The sequence below is a fragment of the Nannobrachium achirus genome, assembly GCF_963921795.1.
Source record: "Nannobrachium achirus genome assembly, chromosome: 9".
Classification (NCBI taxonomy): domain Eukaryota; kingdom Metazoa; phylum Chordata; class Actinopteri; order Myctophiformes; family Myctophidae; genus Nannobrachium; species Nannobrachium achirus.
The window spans coordinates 61,546,736-61,569,071 of NC_137818.1; the positions used below are offsets into that span (position 1 = coordinate 61,546,736).

Sequence of the window (22,336 nt, forward strand, 5' to 3'; positions counted from 1 at the left end):
CCCTCTGAGGAAATAAATCTGAGAAAAACATGGTTTTGTAAATGATACTGTATCAAGCTGAAAACTTACTTGGTCTTTTTTATTTTTGACTTCAATGACTTCTATGATGTATTTACAGTATTTTTCTTCAAAACAATTACAAAAGAATAAGACAAATAAGTGTTTCTTTTTTTCTTATTCAATCAAGTGCATTTTTGTTCAGTTCACATTGTGTCAGTGGCTTTTTCACACAATCCAAAATACTTTCTTACATTCAATATTGTAGTGCAATAGTGCATGGGGGAAAAAAAGCTTTTTACAGACTCTCAGTAGTAGTCAATCAATACTTTTCAAAACAAATAAGGGAAAGAGAAGAATAGAAAGTAGAAGAGTGTGTGTGTTTGTGTGTGTCTTTTTCATAATCCACCTCTGTGTGGTACCGTGCAAAACACTTCTTGTGTAATGGCACTAAACACACAGTGCACATAAACGCTGTTTCACTCCTTTTGCTCCTTTTTGGAACAGAACTTGCAAAACCTTGTTGGGTTCTCTTTGAAGAGGGTGGACGGAATCTTGGCTACTACATGGTTTGTTGGCGTAGGTGGGATACCGACTGAGAGCCCTGACTGGGGACCAGGCCCCCTTGGTCTTCTGGTGGGACGTGTTGGGCTGGTCCATGCTTTCACAACACTTTCAATCAAACCCAGCTTGCTTCGAATGGCCGCCTCAGGATTTCTCTTCTTGTACAGGATGAAAGCATTGAAAATGCAGATCTGGAACAGGTAGAAGACCAACTTATTTGTCCATTTGCTGTTCTTCCTACTGAACGGATAATAGGAGATGTTTTAGATAGTCCAAGACCGGGCAGACTTTGAACAGCCCGTCTGTCCCAAAATCAGCCGCATCGCTGTAGTGGAAAAAAACAGAGGATGATCTGAAATGGGTTTCGTGGCACCCACAGACAATACTGAAGATGTGAACCATGACCCCCACTTTGAGCCCATCGTGTCTCTTCCAGAGCAGGAGGTGAAAATAGAAGAAGAGCTTTGCTTCTGAGAATGACCCTCCAGAATGGAAGGAGCCTGGTACTGGTGATGTGAAGTTGCTGAAACAAAGAGAAGGGCACCATCCGCCTACAGATGAGGAGAAAGTACGGTGTTGTGGTCACTTACTCCAGAGACCAGTAGTCTATGGAGTGTTTTTTGTCTCATTAATACTCAATCAAAAAAAAAAAATCGAGAGAGAAAAAATAAAAACAGAGCAAAAAACTTTATGTCAAAAGCAAACAAATAAAAATCGAGAGAGAAAAAATAAAAACAGAGCAAAAAACTTTTATCCAAGCAAAATAAAAAGTACAGAGATAAAAAAAATAAAAACAGAGCAAAAGAAATGTAACCACAAGCAAAAAAAATAAAAGTCCAAGCAAAGAAATTCAAACAGCAATCAAAAAATATATAATTGCAAGCAAAATTATAATTATAATACTAATGAAGAAAAAAGAAATCGAGAACAAAACTTTTAAACTCAATATTTGCAAGCAAAATAATAATAATAATGAAGAAAAAAACTTGAGAACAAAACTTTTAAAACTAAGCAAACATATTTAAAAAGAAATCAAGCAAAACTTTTGTGTGCTAAAACAAATTATTTGAATGTGTTTTTCCAGTTTGTGAAATAAAGTTATTTTTTGCTTTTTTTTTTTTTTTGACTTTTTTTTCTAAGTTTTTGGTCTCGATTTTTTTTTCTTTGTTTGCGATTTGTTTTCAAGCAAGTGCAAGTTCAAGTTCGGGAGGCGTGTCCCAGAGCCTGTAACACGCCTCTCCATTGGTCACTTGGGGTCTGACGTGCCGTTTCCATCCATCTTTCCCAGTGGGATCCATAATCAGGCGGCACTGCCGTGTGCTGCAGTGTTCACTCTCTTCTCAAGCAGTCCACCTGTTGGTTGCTACTAGGCTAAGCGACGTACAGTGTTGGAGGAGGACTTGTGTGCGTCGGAAAAGTAGCCATGATTTTCCAGGTACAGTATGCGAGTATTCCTACCGTAGGAGACGGGGCCAGCGTACAGTATATATGTTTTTAATGAATATGTTTGCGCGCCGCCGCCTCCTTCTGTTGTTTACATGGTTAGCGTTAGCTTGTAGCTAAGTAGCATAGCTAACGCTCTGGTGGCATCGCTCGTTATTCCTTAAAACGTAATACATAAAACTTGGTACATGTGTACAGTTTTAGGCCATGAACATTTAGGGGGACTGCCCATAAGTGCGAGATCTCATACTCTCTCATTACTCCGAGTCTCCGACCCTAGGCATTGTTTGATTGATTGAAGACATTATTAGAAGTTTGCATAGAAAAAGGTACATGACGATTTTAAAGTCTAGTCTGGTCCGCTCTCATAATGTACACAGCGTAGACACAGTTATACATGTGATGCAACAGCAGCAACATACATAACATGGTTATGACGCACACGCTTTATTAAAGGCAAGCGCCACAATGGCCAGACTTGTTGCATGCATTACCAAGGGTTCAAGCCAGGTCCGGACCCCCTTGGCTCAGAGATGAAGCAATGACCCCAAGTAGTATAAATTATACAGTTGTGTTGCAAATTAAACTATTCATAGATGACGTGTTTGTCTGCACTGTCATCACTGATTTTAATTGCATTTTATATTTGTTTAGTTACACATTATAGTGTTGGACCTGTACTTGTCTGCTCTTTTCCCCTAAACACCAAATCACTTTGCCAAAAATAGCAGATCTACAAGCCCGTAACACATAGTGAGCTTGTAGATCCACTATTATTGGAAAAGAGATTTGGTGTATGTTGACTCATTAACTGAACATACTGTATTTTTCTTGTAATTAATTATGCTTCAATACGCTCCATGAATGTCCATGAATTAAATACTGAGGGCTTTCAACGTAAAAAAAAAAAGACTGTAAAGGGTTTTATTTGAGATGTTCCTTTTAGGCAGGGTGTTTAACTTTAACTGTACTTGTACTGTACTACATTTCAAATGTATTGACTATACTTATACTGTTCTCCATTTTTGTCTAATAAAATAAATCAATCAAAAACACTTTACTGTTAAATTACAATGTGTCCACAGGCTGCTGCGTAAAGGCAACTATGCCCATACATGCTGAGATCCTGGAGTTGACTGGAAACGCTGCCTGTGACAACAAGAAGACCTGTATCATCCCCCGTCACCTCCATGCAGCTGCCTGTTGCAGCTCCTGGGTGGATTGACCATTGCTGCCCAACATCCAGGCGGTTCTGAGAAAGCCGCCAAGAAATACATCTGCTTCATACTTCATACAAACCCCACAAAGGCTCTTTTAAGAGCCACCTACCCTCTCAATTTAAAAGGTTGATTCTATTCCCATCTATACAATATACTGTACATACATTTTATACAAGCTGACTTTTCTTAAGCATGTCCCTGCGGCATGTCTATGCAGCCCGTCATGTTCATACCAATTATATACTTCAAAAGATGTAGGCTATTGTTAGATTGCATGGCTTAGTGCTCAGTTTATTGTCCCTATTGATCATTTGACACTGACCACATGTAATGGTTGTGAATTCTATTCAGAGCAGTTTTCTCTGCAATACATGCTATGTTATTAAGTGTACTGTATCCAATACATTATTTGAAAGCATACAGCTTCTTCATTGACTCACACTGTAACAAGTCAAACCTATTACTAAGAAACTGCATGTATCTTGAAAAGTGTTTTAGTTATGGCTGAATGTTATGAATGCAGGTCTGAGGATAATCACAAATGAAAAGTGGGAAATGTGTTCTATACTTTGTTTTATTGGTCCAGGTCAATTGTCAGCATTGGGCTATCTTAATATATATGTTACAGGGTAAATGGGTAACTCAGGGAGACCTCGGTAAGAGCGCTCGTTTTGTAGTTCACCACACACTAATCACCACCAGATGGCGACGTCAGCCACTGGATAAGAGAGTTACGTCACGCTTTGAACTCGCCGCAGACCGGAAGTGTTTACTCTTTATTTACTAGCCTAGCCTAGCCTAGCCTAGCCTAGCCTAGCCTAGCCTAGCCATTAGCTCCATTGTAGTCACTTGGACAGGGCGTTTAACGTGCGCTTGCCCAGGCCTTACGGCCTGGGCATAAATATAACGATTGCATTCACCACGGCTTCGTAACTCGCGCGGCGCTCCGCCGGCCGCGCGGCCCTGGCCCGCTCTTCGCGGCCACTCGCGCCTGCGGCGCTCGGGGGCGAAGAGCAGGACCAAGGTCCGCTGGCCTTCGCGCCGCTTGGGGCTTCGTGGACCCAGGGGGGCCTCGTAACTCGTTTGGGCTTCGTGGATACAGGGGGGCTTCGGTAGCCGCTCGCAGTGTCGTGGACAATAGAGCGGCGCACCGCCTGGAGTACGTTGTATTGGCGACCGCTTGCTCCGCCCCGTGCCGCACCACGAGTGCTCCGCGTCTCGAATGCCCTGGTTCTCTTTAAAACCGTGACATATATATTATAGAGTAGTAGGCCTGGAATTGCTCATTTTAGAGGCAAGGTCACTTGGCCTTTGGTGTTTTTTTGTTTGTTTGTTTTTTAGGGCACAAAGGCCAATGCCAGGGCAAGAAGGCCAGTTGTTTGAAATAATTTGTTGAATTTAAGGGTTAGGAATGATAACCTACTGTAATCTGCAGTGAAATAGATAAATGGTGGTATTTACAATCTGATCCATGTGTTAAGATTTCAGAATCTCAACAAAAGACTCTACATGTCTACATGACAAGAAGGAGACACTGGTGTCTACTGTACTTGACAAGAAAGAGGAAGTGCTACAGTCAGCTGGGGCATTAAGGCCACTGTGGCCTCAGGTCTTGCCATTGGTTTGAGGGGCACAATGCCCTGTACAGTAGGATGGCGTGTGACCATACCTCTATTACCAAAATAGATTCCACTGTGTTAAGAGTTGAGCATGATAAGCATAATTAGCCACTTCATGGCAAATACACTTTGAACAGAACCAAGTGTGGTATGCGTTGGGTATACTTTTTGTGGTTTTAAGACATTCAATGCCTTGATAACAATTGAACTGCTGACCGTTGCTGGCTTTGGAACAATTTTCAGAATAAGATCACTTTATATGTAGGGTATGCTACATTATAATGCATGATTATCTCAAAATACATGCATATCTATAATTCCTATGACCATCTAGCAGGTATTTTAAAACCTTAAATTAAGTTTTAATGACAGTGGCATGTTTTGAATATTTTAATATTAGGAGGTAGAAGTGACAAATGATCTTCCAGCTAAGGTGACCTCTATGACCATGTTTTTGTGTGTATAATGCTGAGGAAGTATTTCATTGTATTTTGACTTTGTATAAATAAGTCTTAGCCCACAGACCCCCATTTGAAAAAATATGCCAGTGACCCCCGTAAGAGAAGATTTGTCTGATTTCCAACCATTTTAATTTCAATGACCCCCATTTTACATGCATTAGGCTATGGACCCCATTTAATGGCATTCTATCCCCCGAGACCCAGATTTATATTGTAGAAGCAGTACACTCCGAGTTACAGACCCATAAGGATCCATTTGGTTCCTAACTATCATTTAGCTGGGGACCTGCTGGAACTCCCACAAGGACACCTGGGTGTCCCCAGAAGCCACTTTGAGAACTAATGCTTCAGGGGAATCCTTTTGCATGGTGGTGCCAGGGGCCTGCAGAAGCAATAATATCGCTGCTTATATCTAACCTCTATATTTACCTTCAATTATAATACTTCTACAATACATTATATTTGGTACAGTAGGTTGCCTAGTTGTCTCCAATATGCCTCATAGCTATTGTTTTGGAACAGCTTATCTTGTTATATGGTTCAGCCAGTCCATGGAAGCAGCTACAGTAACAGTAGAACTATGATCTCTCCCCTGTTCTCTTGGCAGAACTACCGTACCACTGACATGTGTTATTGTACTTCTCCCCATGATATGTACAAAAAGCATAACCATCACCACATAGAATATTGTCTGGTCTCCTACTTGCCTTATCGATTACTGATTGATCCAGAATTCCACAACAGGCCCATTTTCTCAAAATACGCCTATGTATAGAAAACGTTTCTGGGTCCAAGACATTTCCAGTAGTCTATTTTGTAATAGAGGTATTGTCACATCAGTGGCTGCCGTACTAATACAATATAAAGTTAAACATAAATATCAATATAAAAACAGAACCCCAAAGTGACAATTATGAGTAATAGCAAAAATAGTAGATTACAACTGGAGAATAAACATGTGGTGTCTGTCAAGTTGTGTCAACAAGAATATTATTATTCATCAGGGAAAGCTGACAACAAGGACACAGAGGCATTTATTTCTAGGTACAGGATTTATTTCTTGGTGGATTTCTCGTCTTCTTGGAGAGAAGAACAGCCTGGATGTTGGGCAGCACACCACCCTGAGCGATGGTCATTCCACCCAGCTGCTTGAGATCCTTGTCGTTCCAACAGGCAGCTGGAGGTGACAGGGGATGATACGGGTCTTCTTGTTGTCACAGGCAGCGTTTCCAGCCAACTCCAGGATCTCAGCATGTATCTCCATCTCCTGCAGGCACGTCTTCTGCATCTTAGAAAGGATGAGAAGGAAGAGAGTTCAGAATCATCTTCTAAAAGAACAAGTTTCAAACCTTAAAATAAAAACAATTTGGTTAATGCCAATAAATACTACAATGTATCTGCTCGACAAGACCAATTGTACCAATAGTACAAATACAAATTACTGTGCCAGACAACACAGAACGGTTACAGATCACTATCTGGCACACACCGTATAGTTTCACGTGAGCCCTACTGTTCCAAATTTTGCACAGCACGCACACGCGTATGCATACACAGTACAGTAGGCAGCAATAATTTGTCATTAATTTTCTCACGTATATGCCTACCCCTATTAGTGTAGGAGTATACTCCATTGTGGCATGCTTCTTGTATTTTAATAGAGATAGATAGTAGATAGAATCATTTGTTTTTCTTTGTGGGGAATTCTGATGAAAAAAAGGCTGCTTGGGTATTGTGTTGCTGCATTGGGATTAGGATTCATACGTTTCAGGAATCGAAAGATATGTTTATCACAGAGTTTCTATTTGCAAAATATGAATATGTAAAGCCACATGCAAAGGAGAACATATATTTATGTGCTGTGGACAACGACTCTGTGTCTGTCTGACAATACGCTTCAGGTTTCGCTTTAATCGCGGTAAATCATGGCTGTGTGAATGTGGCCCTACTGTCTAGTGTTAACTAAATGTATGAACATCAGGACATTGACATCATTGTTTACACATAATATATGTATATACGTGCATTTTAACACACTGTACATTGAAACGTTCTACTAACAGACTGACAACATGGTTGATAAAAATAAAGGAATGTGTTTTTAATGTACCTGTGCAAGGAGCTGTTGCCCACTGGGCCCTGGTACACCTTCAGCAGCACTTGGTCTGGTCCCCGGTTCCCCAACACAAGGTCCTTGAGCAGCAGGTGACTCTACAGGGGTACATGGTCTGGACTCTTGCATGCAAACCACCTCATTTTCATCCTCCTCCTCATCCTGAGTGAACAGTAAATGTTAAGTGTAGATTTGTTAATGTCGGTTAAGAACTGGTTGGTTGATTGAAGAATGTGTTTGCTGGTACACTGGTACAAGTACAAGGTCAACCAAAAGGAGATCCTAGAAAGCTCTACGGCTCATTTCCACAGGAACCACTCTTTAAGTCATGGGTCTACAATGTTTTCAGGCCAAGGACCCCTTGGTTAAGAGATGAAGCAGGGACCCCCACAACCTTTTCATAGATTCCATATAGTTTCATCGTTTGACAGCACAATCAGTGTATTTTGGATTCATGTCAGTTTGTGTTTTCAGATATTTTACCACTTGAGCTGTCATTAGCTAATAAACTTTACCTTTTACTCTACTTAGTTTGCCCTTTTTCCCCTCTACACAAAACCTCTTTGCCGAAAATAGCCGATCTATAAGCTCATAACGCCCCGCAGCGCAAGGCGTTGTGAGCTTGTAGATCTGCTATTTTTGGCTACAGTTATCAGAATATGGCCACTAGGGTTCAAGTTATTTAATATAAAAAGGATTGCCTGCTTTAAGTATCTCATATTACATTGAAAGACAGACGGATAGAACATAGTACTTTATCTAGGATAACATCAATTCCAAAAGCAGAAAGAGCATAACATCAAATAAAAAGGCAGGAAAAAGGGGTGGGGGGAGCATGGGGGCTTAGTCAATTTACAAGTCACGGGTAGCAGCTGTCTGAAGGTGACTTTTCATACCAATTCTGAAGGAGGCTAGGGATTTGCTTTCCTTTAAGGCTTGTGGAAGGGCGTTCCACATGTTGATGGTATAGCAGGAGAACGAGTTAGAGCCTTGTTTAGTCTTAAATCTACGTTGATGATTAGTGGAGCTGCCTCTGGTGTTGTGATCGTGAACATCCTTGACCTTTAGGAAGTAGTTTGTCAGGGTATCTTGGAGGTGTAGTGCATCTTGTACACCAGGCACATTGCAAGATGCTGTACTCAGTCAGCTACTTTCAGCCATCCCACGTTTTCGTGGTGATGATCGGTAAGGTGGGCCAGAGGAGGAAGACCAAGCACAACCCTAATTAGTTTGTTCTGAGCTGTTTGGAGCTTTAACTTTAAGGCAGCTGGGGCATCGTGATACCAGACAAGGACTCCGTAATCAATGAGGGCCCCAATAAGAGCACCTCCTAGGGTCTTTCGAGATTTAATATTGATCAGCGGGGCAACCCTTTGCAAAAAAAGGAATTTGTTGGTTGACTTTATTGATTACCTTGGTAGTCAATTTTTCACTGGATAGGTTAGCCTCCAGGATGCAACCCAGGTAGCAGATGTTTTTTTTTCTTGCCATCACAGTGTCACCTACTTTAATTATGAAGTTCTCAAAGTTTCTGACTAGATCCAAAGAGGATACATTCAGTTTTACCTTGGTGAATTGAGAGTATGTTGTCTAAGGGCCTTTTCAACCTGCAATATATCTCTGCCTGAGACTAGGAGAGCCGAGTCATCCGTGAACAGAAACAGATTGCAGTCAGAAGCAGATGTCAACTTTTTACAGCTTTGTTCTCACAAGCCTGGGGTAAAGTGTGAATTTTTCTTACCGGAGTTTCTGAGTGAGATGACTCTCCTTTGCACTCCTTATCATGCGGTTCCAACTCATGAAGCGGCATGCAAGTGGAGCAATGCTTGCATTTCACCTTTGGCATCATGGCGAATATGGCGAATTCTGGTGCATCAAGTGCCAGCGGCGTAAGGTCCAACTCATCTTGAAGAGGAACTATGTATAAGGACTGTTTTCCTCCTGCCGAGAGAGACACACACACATTCAAAAGATAACAAAATATATGTTGCTATATAATGCACAATTTACAATTTAAGCATTTAGCAAACGCTTTTAATCCAAAGCGACTTACAATAAGCAAGGTAATACGTCTACATACATCAGATGCAAAGAAATCATAGGCTAATCAAGGAAAACAGTTGGACAACAAGCAGGTAATACAACATCATCATATAACAAATGCAGAGAAATATTAGGCAAATCTGATGGCTAAGGTGGAGTGTGAATAGGTGAGTCTTAAGATCATGGCACAATTTAGGGATGAGTCTGGAGTTCTAAGTGCAGCTGGGAGTTTGTTCCACAGCTTGGGGGCCAATAGGGCGAAAAGCCTAGGACGAGTGGATCGTTGTCCTGCGGTTTTTAGTGCTGGTGCTGTCAGTATCCCTGTGTTGGCTGTTCTGAGTGCACTAAGGGGGTTGTAATGTTCAATCAGGCTTTGGAGTTATGGAGGTGTCAGACCTTTCAAGGATTTGAAGGCCAGCATCAGTGTTTTGTATTCTGTGCGGGCAGCAACCGGAAGCCAGTGGAGGGACCGGAGAAGGGGGGAGAAGTGAAAACTTTGGTTGGTTGAAGACCAATCGTGCTGTGGCATTTTGGATCAATTGGAGAGCTTGAGGGCGGATTCACACTGCGGTCTTGGGACCGGTCTCGAGGCTACTTGGCAGATGTTTAGACCGGTTTTGACAGTGTGAAGCTTGCGGTTTTCCTTAGAAACGGATAGCCTCGAAACCACCTCAAGAGGTAGTCTCGAGACTGCATTGTGCGACCTCGAGACCGGTGAGCAGCAGTGTGAAGCAACCGTCCTCAAAACCGGTATTGATGTTGAACGTGACCTCATATAATGTCGACGAGTCAGGCGTCGGCACAAATAAACACTGGGTAACAGTTGTCGACATGGCCATGGGATCAGCGACTTCGTCTCACAGAGAGATTGCTTGCTTGTAGGGCTGTCTTCTAAAATTATTTTTTTATATCACCAGTTAGCCTACTACTGCGGTGCGCTGGACTGGTGTCATGTACTTCCAATTGAGAGAAGTAACAATTGGCGAACAGTTATTTATTGTCTCGCACCAGCGCACTGAGCGCAGGGCAGGGTGAAAGTGAGACGGAACGGCCAGAACCACCGCTCCGTTAAAACATTCGGAACACGGGTCTGTAATCATCATGTGTTTAACCCGAGAGGACCCGTACTGTGTGTGTGAGACGTGTGTGTACTTTTTGCTTTTTATGCAAACCGTAAAGCAAGCAATCAATCAATCAATGCGTGTAGTTGTGTGCTGTCACTGCTGTGCTGTTTAGGCTGACCTAGGATCAGATTCAGGTCCGTTATTAGCCGCGAGGCAGCGACATGAAGTATGGCTGTAACTGTGAGATGATAATGCTGCTCTAGGATCAGATTTACAGCGGGGGGGAAAGAGATTGGTGCGTGCGTGCATGCATGCGTGTGCATGATGCGTAGCAGCTATACTCCTGCTGTCGCCCGTTGGGAAAGAAAAGCAGAAAGAGAAAGCACTAGCCTACAAGTTAAACCATGAAAACAAACCGAAAATAACCTATATCCCTGACTTTTGTTTCGATGTTATAGATTCCTTGGCACTGCTATGCCTGCTTGACGTGCCATTAATGTGAATATTAAGCCACACTGTGGCTTGTGAAAGCGTTTCAATTGTAGGCTACGTTGATTATATATATTAAATAATAAAAATAATAACGTGTGCTACGCTGGACGTCTGAGGTCTGACACAGATACTCGCTCATCATTCTGCACGTTTATTACTGGCTCATCATTCTGCACGTTTCTGCCCCTGGAAAATAGCAGATCTACAAGCTCACAAAGCGTCGCGGATGCGAGGCATTGTGAGCTTGTAGATCAGGGAACGTCGCTCGACCCAAGACCGCAACACTGGTAACCACACTGCGCTGTCGCGCGTCATTGAATTGTTACACCAGCTTTCGTGCCTGAATTTATTGGCGACCACCATCAGCAATGTCGCATAGTTGATGACACTATGTGCATACCGCCACCTATAGGACCGGGCTGTATAGTGCTAGTGATCTCCAGGGAGGCCAGAAGGTCTGCCAATGTGAATGCTGGCCAGCGTGAACCAGCAACCGTTTTCAGAATCAGTTCTAATCAAACGGATTGCAGTGTGAATCCGCCCTTAGGTGATGTAACCAGGGTTTTGTCTACAGATATGGAACCGACGTCACCAGGGTGTTGTCTACACAGATATGGTGAGATCCCGCATGGGGGAGGACTTAGCTTGGAACAAGAGAGTAGCTCCAGCTCCATAGACAATAGTTAGTTGCGACCGTAGGTCGCATTTACTACCAAAACCTCCACCGGCTGTCCGTCTGTCAGTGAGTCAGTCAGTCAGTCAGTCACACTTTTGCCCTGCTTATATCTCCACAACATCCATGCCAAATTTTGCACACACACTCCTTACCTGCCAAACTACAACCTCCAAGGACCCCCGGAGCTCCAGGGACCCCCAGGACCCTGGGGGACCCCCAGGTGTAAAAAATGACCAAATGTGCAAAAATGACCAAATGACCACCCCAACGGGGCTGCTCACGGGGAATTCCTGGGGACCACCCACTCCTGGTGCTCTAGAACGGATGCAAAAGTGGTGGCGCCCCCAGTGGAGGACCCCCTCCACTGCAGCTCACATAAAATGCCGTAACTCCTACAGATTTTGCCCTAAAATCTCGAAAATCCCTACACAGCATGTCATCAACATGGATCAAGAAGATTTTGGAAAAACAAATTTTTGCCCTATTTGCTCCCGATTAGGGAGTCTTACTGGTTATATAGGGTTTAGTTATAGTTATATAGGGTTTCCGGGTTTAAATTGGTTAATAATGACTAGGCCATTAAATGCATTTATAGCAAATTGTATAAGACTAGAATCAGTTTGATTTCCTTACCTCTGCATCTCAGAATGCTGGGGCTGGTTGGCTCTGATCGTTGACATGAGGCGCCGAATGTCAGCAGGTGACTGCTTGTCAAACTGGAATGACAGTTACGTTGTTAACGGTTAATACAAATGCTGTCAACAAGAGAACACAGAGCATAAAGCCGAGTGACAGCCTCACGCTGATTTAGATTTTGTCTCTGTTGCCACAATATGATCCCTAGGACACCACAGGCCTAAGTCACAGTGTGAATGAACACATTATCCTTACCTGCGGCTGTTGTCGGACACTGGCCGGCGGTACCTGTGGCCATCCAGTCTCGATCTGCGTTCTGCACAGAGACAAAATGAGAAGTTGTTGTAAAGGCCCCCCCCCCCCCCCCCACACTAACACTAGTCTAGTGCTGTTAAGAATGCTTAAAGGAGTAGTTCACCCCCGAAATAAAATTTTAGTCATGGCTTGGAGACAATAGCATTTTTTGTCACATTCCTAGGACATTCGGGTCCCCATCCGGAATCAAAGGGGGGAAATTCATTCTAACAATTTTATTTTTGTCTTAAGAATGTGACAAATACAAATAATACAATTGAACTCCATGTCTGCAAGGCATAAGTAATCAATAGAAAAAAAGTCATTAAGCCATTAAATGCACTTCTGTATAGCAACATTGTACAAACAGCTTGATCTTTACCTGTGCATCAGTGTGTGGCCAGGCATAGGCCGGTTGGCCCCGCTTAGGCCGTAACTAGTTGATGGCTCATCAAGCTGGAATGACAATTAAGTCGCATAGGTTAATTAAACTAGAACGATGCAACAGCCTCACGCATAACTATAATTTGTCTCTGTTGCCCAACTATGACCTGTCCTTACATAAGCCTGTGGTCTGACTCTGCCCGGCTGTGTCGTTCCTGGCTTCATCTGCGTTCTGGAAGGAGACAAAATGAGAACTTTTCATGGGTCACGTCTGCACAGCACACTAATTAACACTAATGCTATTAAGAAAGCTTAAGCCATTAAATGAAATTCATAGCAAGTACTTTCCGTATAGCAACATTGTGTATCTTTACCTGTGCATCGGAGGAGTGTGACCAGGCACAGGCCGGTTGCCTCCGCTATGGGTTGGCTGCTCGTCAAACTGGAATGACAGTCAAATCACTACGGTTAATTAAAATTGTTACAATGAGAGCACAGAGCATAAAACCCATGCATGATTAGTTACAGTCTCTGTTGCCCCACTAGGAACACATGATGAGCAGATGTATGTGTGAATGAATACATTATCCATACCCAAGCCTGGGGTGGTCTGACACTGCCTCCTGGTCGGTTCTGCATTCTGCCATGGATACAAGGAAAAGTTATTGTCGAAAAGGCAAGACCATAATACATACATGGCATGGCTACGAAAGCGTTTTGGTTAAGACTGTCAGTAGGCACTTTTATAGGGCAGTGGTTCTCAAACCTTTTCATGTCAAGAATAAAGATCCCCCAAACTGACACTTAATAGACTGTGGAACCCCATTTGAAAAGATATGCCAGCGACCCCCATTAGAGAAGGTTTTCACGACTCTAGCAGTGGTTCTCATTTCAAGGGCCCCCAGTCTATGGACCCCTTTTAAGGATATTTCTTCCTCTAGGATCACAATTTATATTGTAAAATCTACGTTATTTTAATTCTGAGTGTACAAATGGGCTAGCCTCCATTTGGTTCCAGTTTGACATGCAATAGGCTAGTATGGACCACCATTAAATGGTACCTCTAGGATCCACACTTATATTGTAAAAACGATTAACATCGCTTAATTACATTAACAAAGTCTACAAATGGATTAATAATAATAATCATCAATGACTTTATTTGTATAGCACCTTTCATGACATGAAATGCAGCTCAAAGTGCTTTAAAGGGGGAAAACGAAGCACAGATGCTTAACAGAAAAGCAAAAATGATAGGGTCCACTTGGTTCCAGTTTGAAATGCATTAGGCCCCCATTTAATGGCATTTGGGGGACCCCGGGGGGCATTTGGGAACCAGTGTTTTATGGTACAGTGTAGTTTGCGTTGGTTATGGTGATTACAGTGTATGGTATGGTCCTTACTGTACAGTGTACAGCAGCAGAACTTCGTCGTGATTATGTTCAGTACTAATACTGGGTTTCCAGAAGAACTATTCTATCAACATAAGTTTAGTAAAGTTTGCAACAACACACGGGGCGAAGACGGCACCTGCTACACATGTGTTTCAGCGCACATGCAGCGCCAGCGGCCAACTGTAAAAACTATCATTTAACGTAGGGTGACCAGACGTCCCAGTTTACCCGGGACAGTCCCGTTTTCAAGCTGCGTGTCCCAGTGTCCCGACAAATATCTCTAAAACACTAATATGTCCCGGTTTTCAACATTCACTGCAAAATTGTCCTGGTTTTCGCCAGAAATCAAATAATAGTAGCTGTTTTTAGTGGTTGCATAGACATTTATCATGTTCTTTTCATGAAAACATGCTCACCTAACCAATCAGAAAACATGAACAAATTCATTGCATGTCTGAATTCAACACTGAGCCTGTTTGTCAATCCCTCACTACCTGTAGGCCTATGCAACCCTGCGTTGTGTATGTGAGCGCGTGCACAAACGTTAGAGAATGGGCACGCGCGTGCGCGGTAACGTGCGCATTGCTTTGAGGGTCCCAGTTTTAGGCAACAGTGGTTTGCGTCCCAGTTTGAGCGGCTGAAAATATGGTCACCCTAATTTAACGAAATAAAGTCAACTTAATGTGATAAAGTTAAAGCGAACCAACTAAAATCATACTTACGCATCGACTCTCTGTGTGGAGAGTGGACTGTGGACTCGTCTGGAGTCGAATTAAGCGGCGGTGGAGGCTGCGTGGGGTCCAAGCAGCAGCAACGCTAGCCTAGCCTAGCATAGCTCTATTAGCTGTAAAGGTGGGAAGCTCGCGAACGAATCGAGTCTTTTGAACGGCTCTTTGAAATGAACGATATGATTCGGTTCACAGTAGCGAGCGCCGAGCCGTTCCTTTCTAATGAAACAGTGGTGGGAAAACATGTATAGGGTTGAAGTTATTTGTAATTATGATCAGAATCTACAAAGTAACTAGTAACTCGAATGAGCCAGTCTTTTGAACGGCTCTTTGAAAGGAACGGATCCCAGAGATCCGGCTCACTTCAAAGAGCCATAAATCCCATCTCTACTGCAGCACTCGATTTCTTTTTTCTTTATTAGTATTATAATTATAATTTTGCTTGCAATTATATATTTTTTGATTGCTGTTTGAATGTCTTTGCTTGGACTTTTATTTTTTTTGCTTGTGGTTACATTTCTTTTGCTCTGTTTTTATTTTTTTTATCTCTGTACTTTTTATTTTGCTTGGATAAAAGTTTTTTGCTCTGTTTTTATTTTTTCTCTCTCGATTTTTATTTGTTTGCTTTTGACATAAAGTTTTTTGCTCTGTTTTTATTTTTTCTCTCTCGATTTTTTTTTTTTGATTGAGTATTAATGAGACAAAAAACACTCCATAGTAGTCCTCCAGCTCAGGTTTCCAAATGATGCCAGTCAGAAACAGGAGGCCAAGGAATGTTTTTAGTTCAACTGTGAGCTCCTGCCAGTCGTTGACCCTGAGTGTGGCATCTCTGGGGTCTGGGCAAGGCACTGTTCAGCATAAATGTTGGTCTGCTCCACAATTCCACTCAGCAAGTCTTCGGTCCAAAACGGGCTGAGGTTGGTCGGACTGGATGGTTGCGGCATCGTTGATGAGTCCAGGTGTAGCTGTAAAAGGGAAGTCTGCAGGCTGCCAAGCCACCTCTGCACTGAACCATTCACCGTCTGTCCTCTACCTAGAAGTAAAGAAAAACATATCCATTTACAACACAATACATTTAGTCTCTCTCTCACTCACACACACAAACACACACACACAAACACACAACTAGAGATTGCAGATTGATCGTTGAGTGATCGCAATCGGCCGATAATGCCTCTATCGGCTTTGACCGGTATCAGCTTTGCCGATCTACAAGCTATATCAGCCATTTTCACAATATTTAACTGTCGGACTGAATGTAACCTCAGCTTCAACTCCTATAAGTTGAATTGGATACTAAAGGACCTCAGCTTGCAATCTCCTAATGTTTACACTTAATATACAATGTCAATGTTTTGTAAGAAGAATCATTAAATATATAAATGCTGCTACAGTAACAATAAATAGAAGAATTTATGGATTAGACACTGTGATCGGGAATATCGTTATCGGCGGGTACTGATTCCAGTTGACCGGTATCAGTCCCAAAAATGGAGCATCTCTACACACAACTGTATAATAATAGAATACATTATCTCTCTCTCACACTACAATAAAACACATTTTGACACACACACACACACACACACACACACACACACACACACACACACACACACACACACACACACACACACACACACACACACACACACACACACACACACACACACACACACACACACACACACACACACACACACACACACACTTTTTTTTCTTACCTTGCTTGTCTCTCCTGGTTTTCCCAACAGGTGGAACAGATGCTGCAGGCTTCCTCTCCACATCTGAAAAAAAAACACACACAAAATGATGTGCACAAAATAAAATCTTTTTTTTTTTCAAGTTTTCTAACTTGAATGACGGTCTTAGTTGCCATGTGCCAGTGAAAATCATTGTCTTTCACAGTATACAAATGGAACCACAGACATGCAAACAGACACAAGGTGAAAAAGGTGACAACGTCTGCGCAGGCGGGGCGCTTCGCGCGCGAGCGGAAAAAAATTGAGGTTTTTCGGATCGAAGCGCATGATTCTAACTCACTTAAACAGCTTTCATTGGTACCAGTGTACTACAAGGTTATACTACACCTGAGTCAATCAGTACACATTATACAATCAGTATTGAGCAAGATATTAACATTCCCAATCAGTATTGAGCAAGATATTAACATTCCCAATCCCTGATCTGATGACATAGAAAGAAATGAAGACAAATGCCATTATTCCAGACTTGTCTCGGTTTTATTTTGAGGCTCAGAGGTTCTGAAAGCAACTCTCAAAAAAAGTGCAATTGAGGTATTTGTACTTCATTTACAAAACCTTTACTCCACTACAGCTCAGATCCAGATCTTGTACTTTTACTCCACAACATTTGAAAACTTTGTAGAGTGAATATTACAAAACATTTTATCAACCAACCCCATTTTGAAAACGTAGGGGCAAACTTGAGTACCTTTTAAACACTTGTTGTACTTGAGTACAACATATACACAGTTTAACTGTCAGTGAGGAGGCAGTGTACTTCCAACATTTGTGCAAATATCAAAATCAAAATAAATAACAAAACTGAAAATATAAATTATAGCAAAATAAAACAAAACAGTTAAGTGGACAGTTCAGTGAGGAGGCCTGACTGCCTTTGTGACCTGGCTTGCTGCCTTTTTTGCTTTTTTGGCTTGGACCAATGTTTCAAGGGCCTGCTTCCTCTGCTTAGCAGCATGCTTCAGCCTTGCCCTTTTCTCCTGATCAGCTGCCTCCTTTTTGCTCCCCTGAGCACTGCCAGACGGTTGGCAGTCATATTGGCTCTGCTGCTGTCGCTTTTCAAGCAGACTCTGATGGCGCTTGCGTTTGTCAGTGTCTGCTGCTGACCTGATGTTCTTGCAGAGTGTGAGATCCACCTCACCGAATTTGACATCCTCCCTTCGGAACATCTCAACAGAAGTCTTCTCTCTTGACAGGAGGGTGTATTTCACTGTTTGGATGGCATTAAATGTTGAGATGTTCATCTTTCCGCTCCTGGTGTCGATGATCTCATTCATCAGACTGAAGGATGACTCCACAGTGGGTCCATGGAAGATGGACAGAGCACTTTTGACCATTGCACTCAGGGCTGGGTATTTATCCCCCTGATCGAACACCTGACCCCACCACTCCACCATGCTCTCGCCCTCCTTAAACGTGGTTAGGTGTAGATCAGTGTTGTACCTCGTCAGCTCTTTGTGTACGTCGCCATCTTCAGGTAAAAGGTGCTCGAGGATTCCGCTCAACTTCTTCAGTTGGATGGCTGCCTGTGAATGGCCTCTCAGAAGAGGGTCCAGAGCAGATAGGGCTCTCAGTGTCTGGCTGGCCAAGGGGAGCTTCTTCTGCATGTAGCGTGCAGTAGTGGTGTAGGCTTTCCTTGCCTTCTCCAGGAATGGCTTCAGCAGCTGAAATGCAGATAAACACATTCCTGGTCCTGAACGCATCAGCTTCCTCCCCCACATACGACACATACCACATATGTCCCTTACAGGCAGCAGCATATCATCCTCCAGGACCATCTCCACCAGAGTCCTAGGTGACACTTGAGTGATGTGTTCTGCCTTCATGAAACATGCGAGGAAAGCCAAAAACAGCTCAAGCTGTTTGTCGTGAAGTTTGTGCACCAAGGTTTGGCTACCCTGTATGTAGAACAAAAATGGAATGTGAAATGGAAAAAAGCACCATTGGATACACAAGTTAACATGCATTTTAAGCATTTTAAACACCCACCTGGAACACCATCACATACTCCTTGAGAAGAGCCAGTACACCCATGTAAAGGCTGAGCTGAAGACATGTTGTGGTCTCCTCGTGCCACATCTTCCGGCAGACTCTTTTTTTACGGTCTCTGCCTTGCGGTGTCATGCCTGTGAAGAGTCAGTAATTAAGTGTCTGACATCCTTAATTGTAGGACAGAAAACATTTAGGCCATTTCCATGAAATCAAACTGGTTGCCATGCCTTATTTTATGTCGTGCTGTTGGTACTAGCCATACATAACACAAGACAGATAGAGACTCACTGAATTGTATGTGGAGATTACAAGTTTATCCTGTATGCAACACACATGATGCTGTGTGGAGATGAATCCGTCATCTCCACACAGCATCACACCAAGCTCCATTTAGTTTAGTCCATTTAGTTTGACTCAGGCCAGGTATAACTGCTATAGTCAGCCAGCAAACCCCTACATTCACATAATCAATTAGGAATCAAAACTAGAGATCATCTTCACCTTTTCGGTTGAGGTCCTCATGTAGCCATCTGATTCTGGCTCTTGCCTTCTGGTTGACTTTGTACTCCGTGTACATGTTCTCCAGAGGCTCTCGATAAAGCTCCTGGTCTGCTGTGCTGAGAAAGCCATAGTAGAGGACCTTGTATGCTGGCATCATTGTGTGTGTTGCCATGCTGGCATCATATGCCGACAGCCACCGATGGGAAGCAAACCCTCTCTGAGGGCTAGAGGCAGGGATGTTTAGGATGTCACATACCTCCTTGAAGTACATCACCTGTCAAAAAGAGAGACTATGAAATAATGCATTTCCTTACACTGCCCCAAAATGTTTAACGTCCCAGTCTCTCCCCACTAGCATTTGTTTGTTATGAGGATGAAGCTATGTGAAAGACAATATAATTTGTAATAAATTCAGTTGAATGAATATATGCAATTCAATTAATTTTTACCTGATCTGGACACCACTGATGGTCCATCTGAAGATCCCTGAACAGTTGCTCCAGATGGCTCTCAAAGGGCTCTGTAAACTTCTTTGCCGCGTTGTGCATGTGGTGACACGAGTCTCCATCAATGTCGAGCAGGGTTGGACAGTACTTATGGATCCTAATCTCGAGGCCAGACTTGCTACCCCTCATGACAGCACAAGAATCCATCAACATGCTAACTAGATTCTTCCAGGGAAGGTTATTTTTGTTGAAGAACTCACAGAGCACCTTCTCCAAAGTGATGGCGTTCCCTTTCTGAATCTCCAAAGACCCCAAATGCTCCACCATCACCTTTCTCAAGTCCTGATGGTAGTAACTGACGAGCACGGAGAGGACCTAAATCAATGTAAACATATTGGTTCATTTGCCACGTGTACAATAAACCTTTGGGGCAAATAATTGCTTCTCTGCAATATAATCTAAAATGATTATAATAGGTAATAAAAGTAATTAGAATAGAATGGAAACAATGGCATGCATCTTGTAATTAAATATGAGACCAACCTTTTTGTTGTTGTTAGAAGTGCTTTCATCCAAGTTCAGGGAAAAGGGAAATCTCCTCAGGTTGGAGAAGGTCCGCTCAGAGAAGGTCCGCCCTAGACCATGGACCATCTTATATGAGGCTGCTGTCCTGGAGAGCTGGAGTCCCTTCAAGGCCACTTTGTCCAGAGCCAGAGCCCGTGCCAGCTCCACAACAACCGGCGCTATAGTAAAGGGGAGCGAATGCTCTGCTAGCACTCCGAGAACCATGGCCTAAAACACAAATGGTGAAATCAGTTTAAAGCAGCTAGTGTAGTAGTGTGACTTTAATATTCTCTTTTCTAAGTGTAGAAAGCTGCTGGTGCTGAATGTGCTGCAACAGTATAATCATACCTATGTTCCCCGGATTCTATGTTCCCAGCTTACCTTATGATTAGGGTTATGGTTAGTGGGTATGGTTAGTGGGTTATTAGCAGGAACATAGAACCCGGGGAACATAGATATGCTCCCACAACAGCACATACCTCTGCATTTGCTGTGCGGTTCACAATTGCAGTTGGCAACTTTGCCTGGTATCTGGCCCTTAGACCTTCTGGACCCTGAGGTGGATTTGAAGTAGAAGCTCCTACTTCAGGGGTAGAAGGTGTCAGGAGGATACTGGATAAGCTGCGTGTTGTGGCAATGCCGTAGACTTTGTTTTTGTGCACGTCAGTTTTGCAGTGTGCAATCAATGCATGACTGCCCTTGTTGGCATAATTGATCTCCTTGTGGCAGAGAATGCACCTAGCATGACCTTTTTTGTCAATCTTCTTGAACACATCGCTCAAAGGAAATGTATGACTTTGTCCTTTTACCTCAATGAGGACCTCCGACTTCATCCACGCCCAATTCCAGCTGCATCTTAGGCCTGCATCCACCTGCTTCACAATTAATGCCTCGTTTTCTCCTAGATCACGAGTCATTCTGAAAAGTAAGGAAACAGATTTGTTTTAGGTTTAGTTAGATTACACACAGGATTTAAGAATATACATGTTATACCTGTCAAAAAAGGTGGACATTAATGTCAAGGAAACAAAAATAAACCTGACAGTGAGTGCAAGCTTATTTTATCTAGTCTACTACATTAGCTCAAATGTCAAGGTCTTCCCTTAACTCAGTCTATTTAGTTCTATTTGTACACTGTCAGGGTTACAGACCTGTATGTGTCAATTTAGACCCCCCTTTAGGATCCACTTAAAGAACCATTGTATGCCTACTAACACCCATGCATTGTTTTGTTGCAAGTTGTAATAGCCTGCCCTAACTAAAAGTACCAATACTGCAACATAGATAGCCTATTTTATTTTTATTAAATAATAGTCCTGATTTCAAAATGTAGGCTACTCAAAGTCAAAGTACCAAAAGTAAAATAACTCATTATGCAGAATAGGCCTATCCCATTTCAAGTTTTCACAAGTATTTATAAACGTTTTCAAATACATTTAATGGATTAAAAGTACAATATTTGCCTACTAGTTTACACCAGTGAACGTGTTTATGGTCCAAAATGTATTGTTCGTCGTACGACGGCTCGAGCGTCGAAAATAGCAGATCAACAAGCTCACAACGCGTCGCGGACGCGGCGCGTTGAGCTTGTAGATCTGCCATTTTCGACGTGCGACCCGGTGAACGGCGAAGTATGCGCATTAAAGTCAAGCTGAATAGCAGATATACAAGCTCACAACGCGACGCGTTGTGAGCTTGTACATCTGCCATTTCGTGCGACCCGGTGAACGGCGTAGTCAATTTGCAGTTTATAAAACATTATTACTTTAGCAGGGGCATTTTAGTCGCCGACACACGGGCAAACCACAGCGTTCCCACAGTATTTTTCATAGCAGGTTTACTAGATAATAGCGTACGTGCATGTGACAGCACCAACTGTCCTCCGACAAAAATATACCATCACAAAACCACTGCTCTTTGTTTTGATGGTTCCAAATGATGC

General features: G+C 42.7%; 1 protein-coding gene and 1 long non-coding RNA gene across 2 annotated transcripts; one reads left to right on the forward strand and one right to left on the reverse strand.

Annotated features, from left to right (window-relative positions):
• The first annotated feature begins 1,930 nt into the window (after nucleotides 1–1,930).
• On the forward strand, nucleotides 1,931–3,642 carry LOC308291291. Its single transcript, XR_013962327.1, has 2 exons — nucleotides 1,931–1,996; nucleotides 3,090–3,642. It is a non-coding gene; the product is annotated as an uncharacterized lncRNA (long non-coding RNA).
• Nucleotides 3,643–7,440: 3,798 nt separating this feature from the next.
• LOC308291605 (uncharacterized protein) lies at nucleotides 7,441–13,904 on the reverse strand. Its single transcript, XM_080733664.1, has 8 exons — nucleotides 13,601–13,904; nucleotides 13,381–13,448; nucleotides 13,184–13,238; nucleotides 13,005–13,078; nucleotides 12,584–12,644; nucleotides 12,326–12,408; nucleotides 9,159–9,358; nucleotides 7,441–7,579 (listed from the first exon to the last, which is right to left on the reverse strand). The coding sequence occupies exons 1-7, from the start codon at nucleotides 13,778–13,780 to the stop codon at nucleotides 9,319–9,321; spliced, it is 561 nt and encodes a 186-aa protein (XP_080589790.1). The 5' UTR covers nucleotides 13,781–13,904; the 3' UTR covers nucleotides 7,441–7,579; nucleotides 9,159–9,318.
• Nucleotides 13,905–22,336: the final 8,432 nt, after the last annotated feature.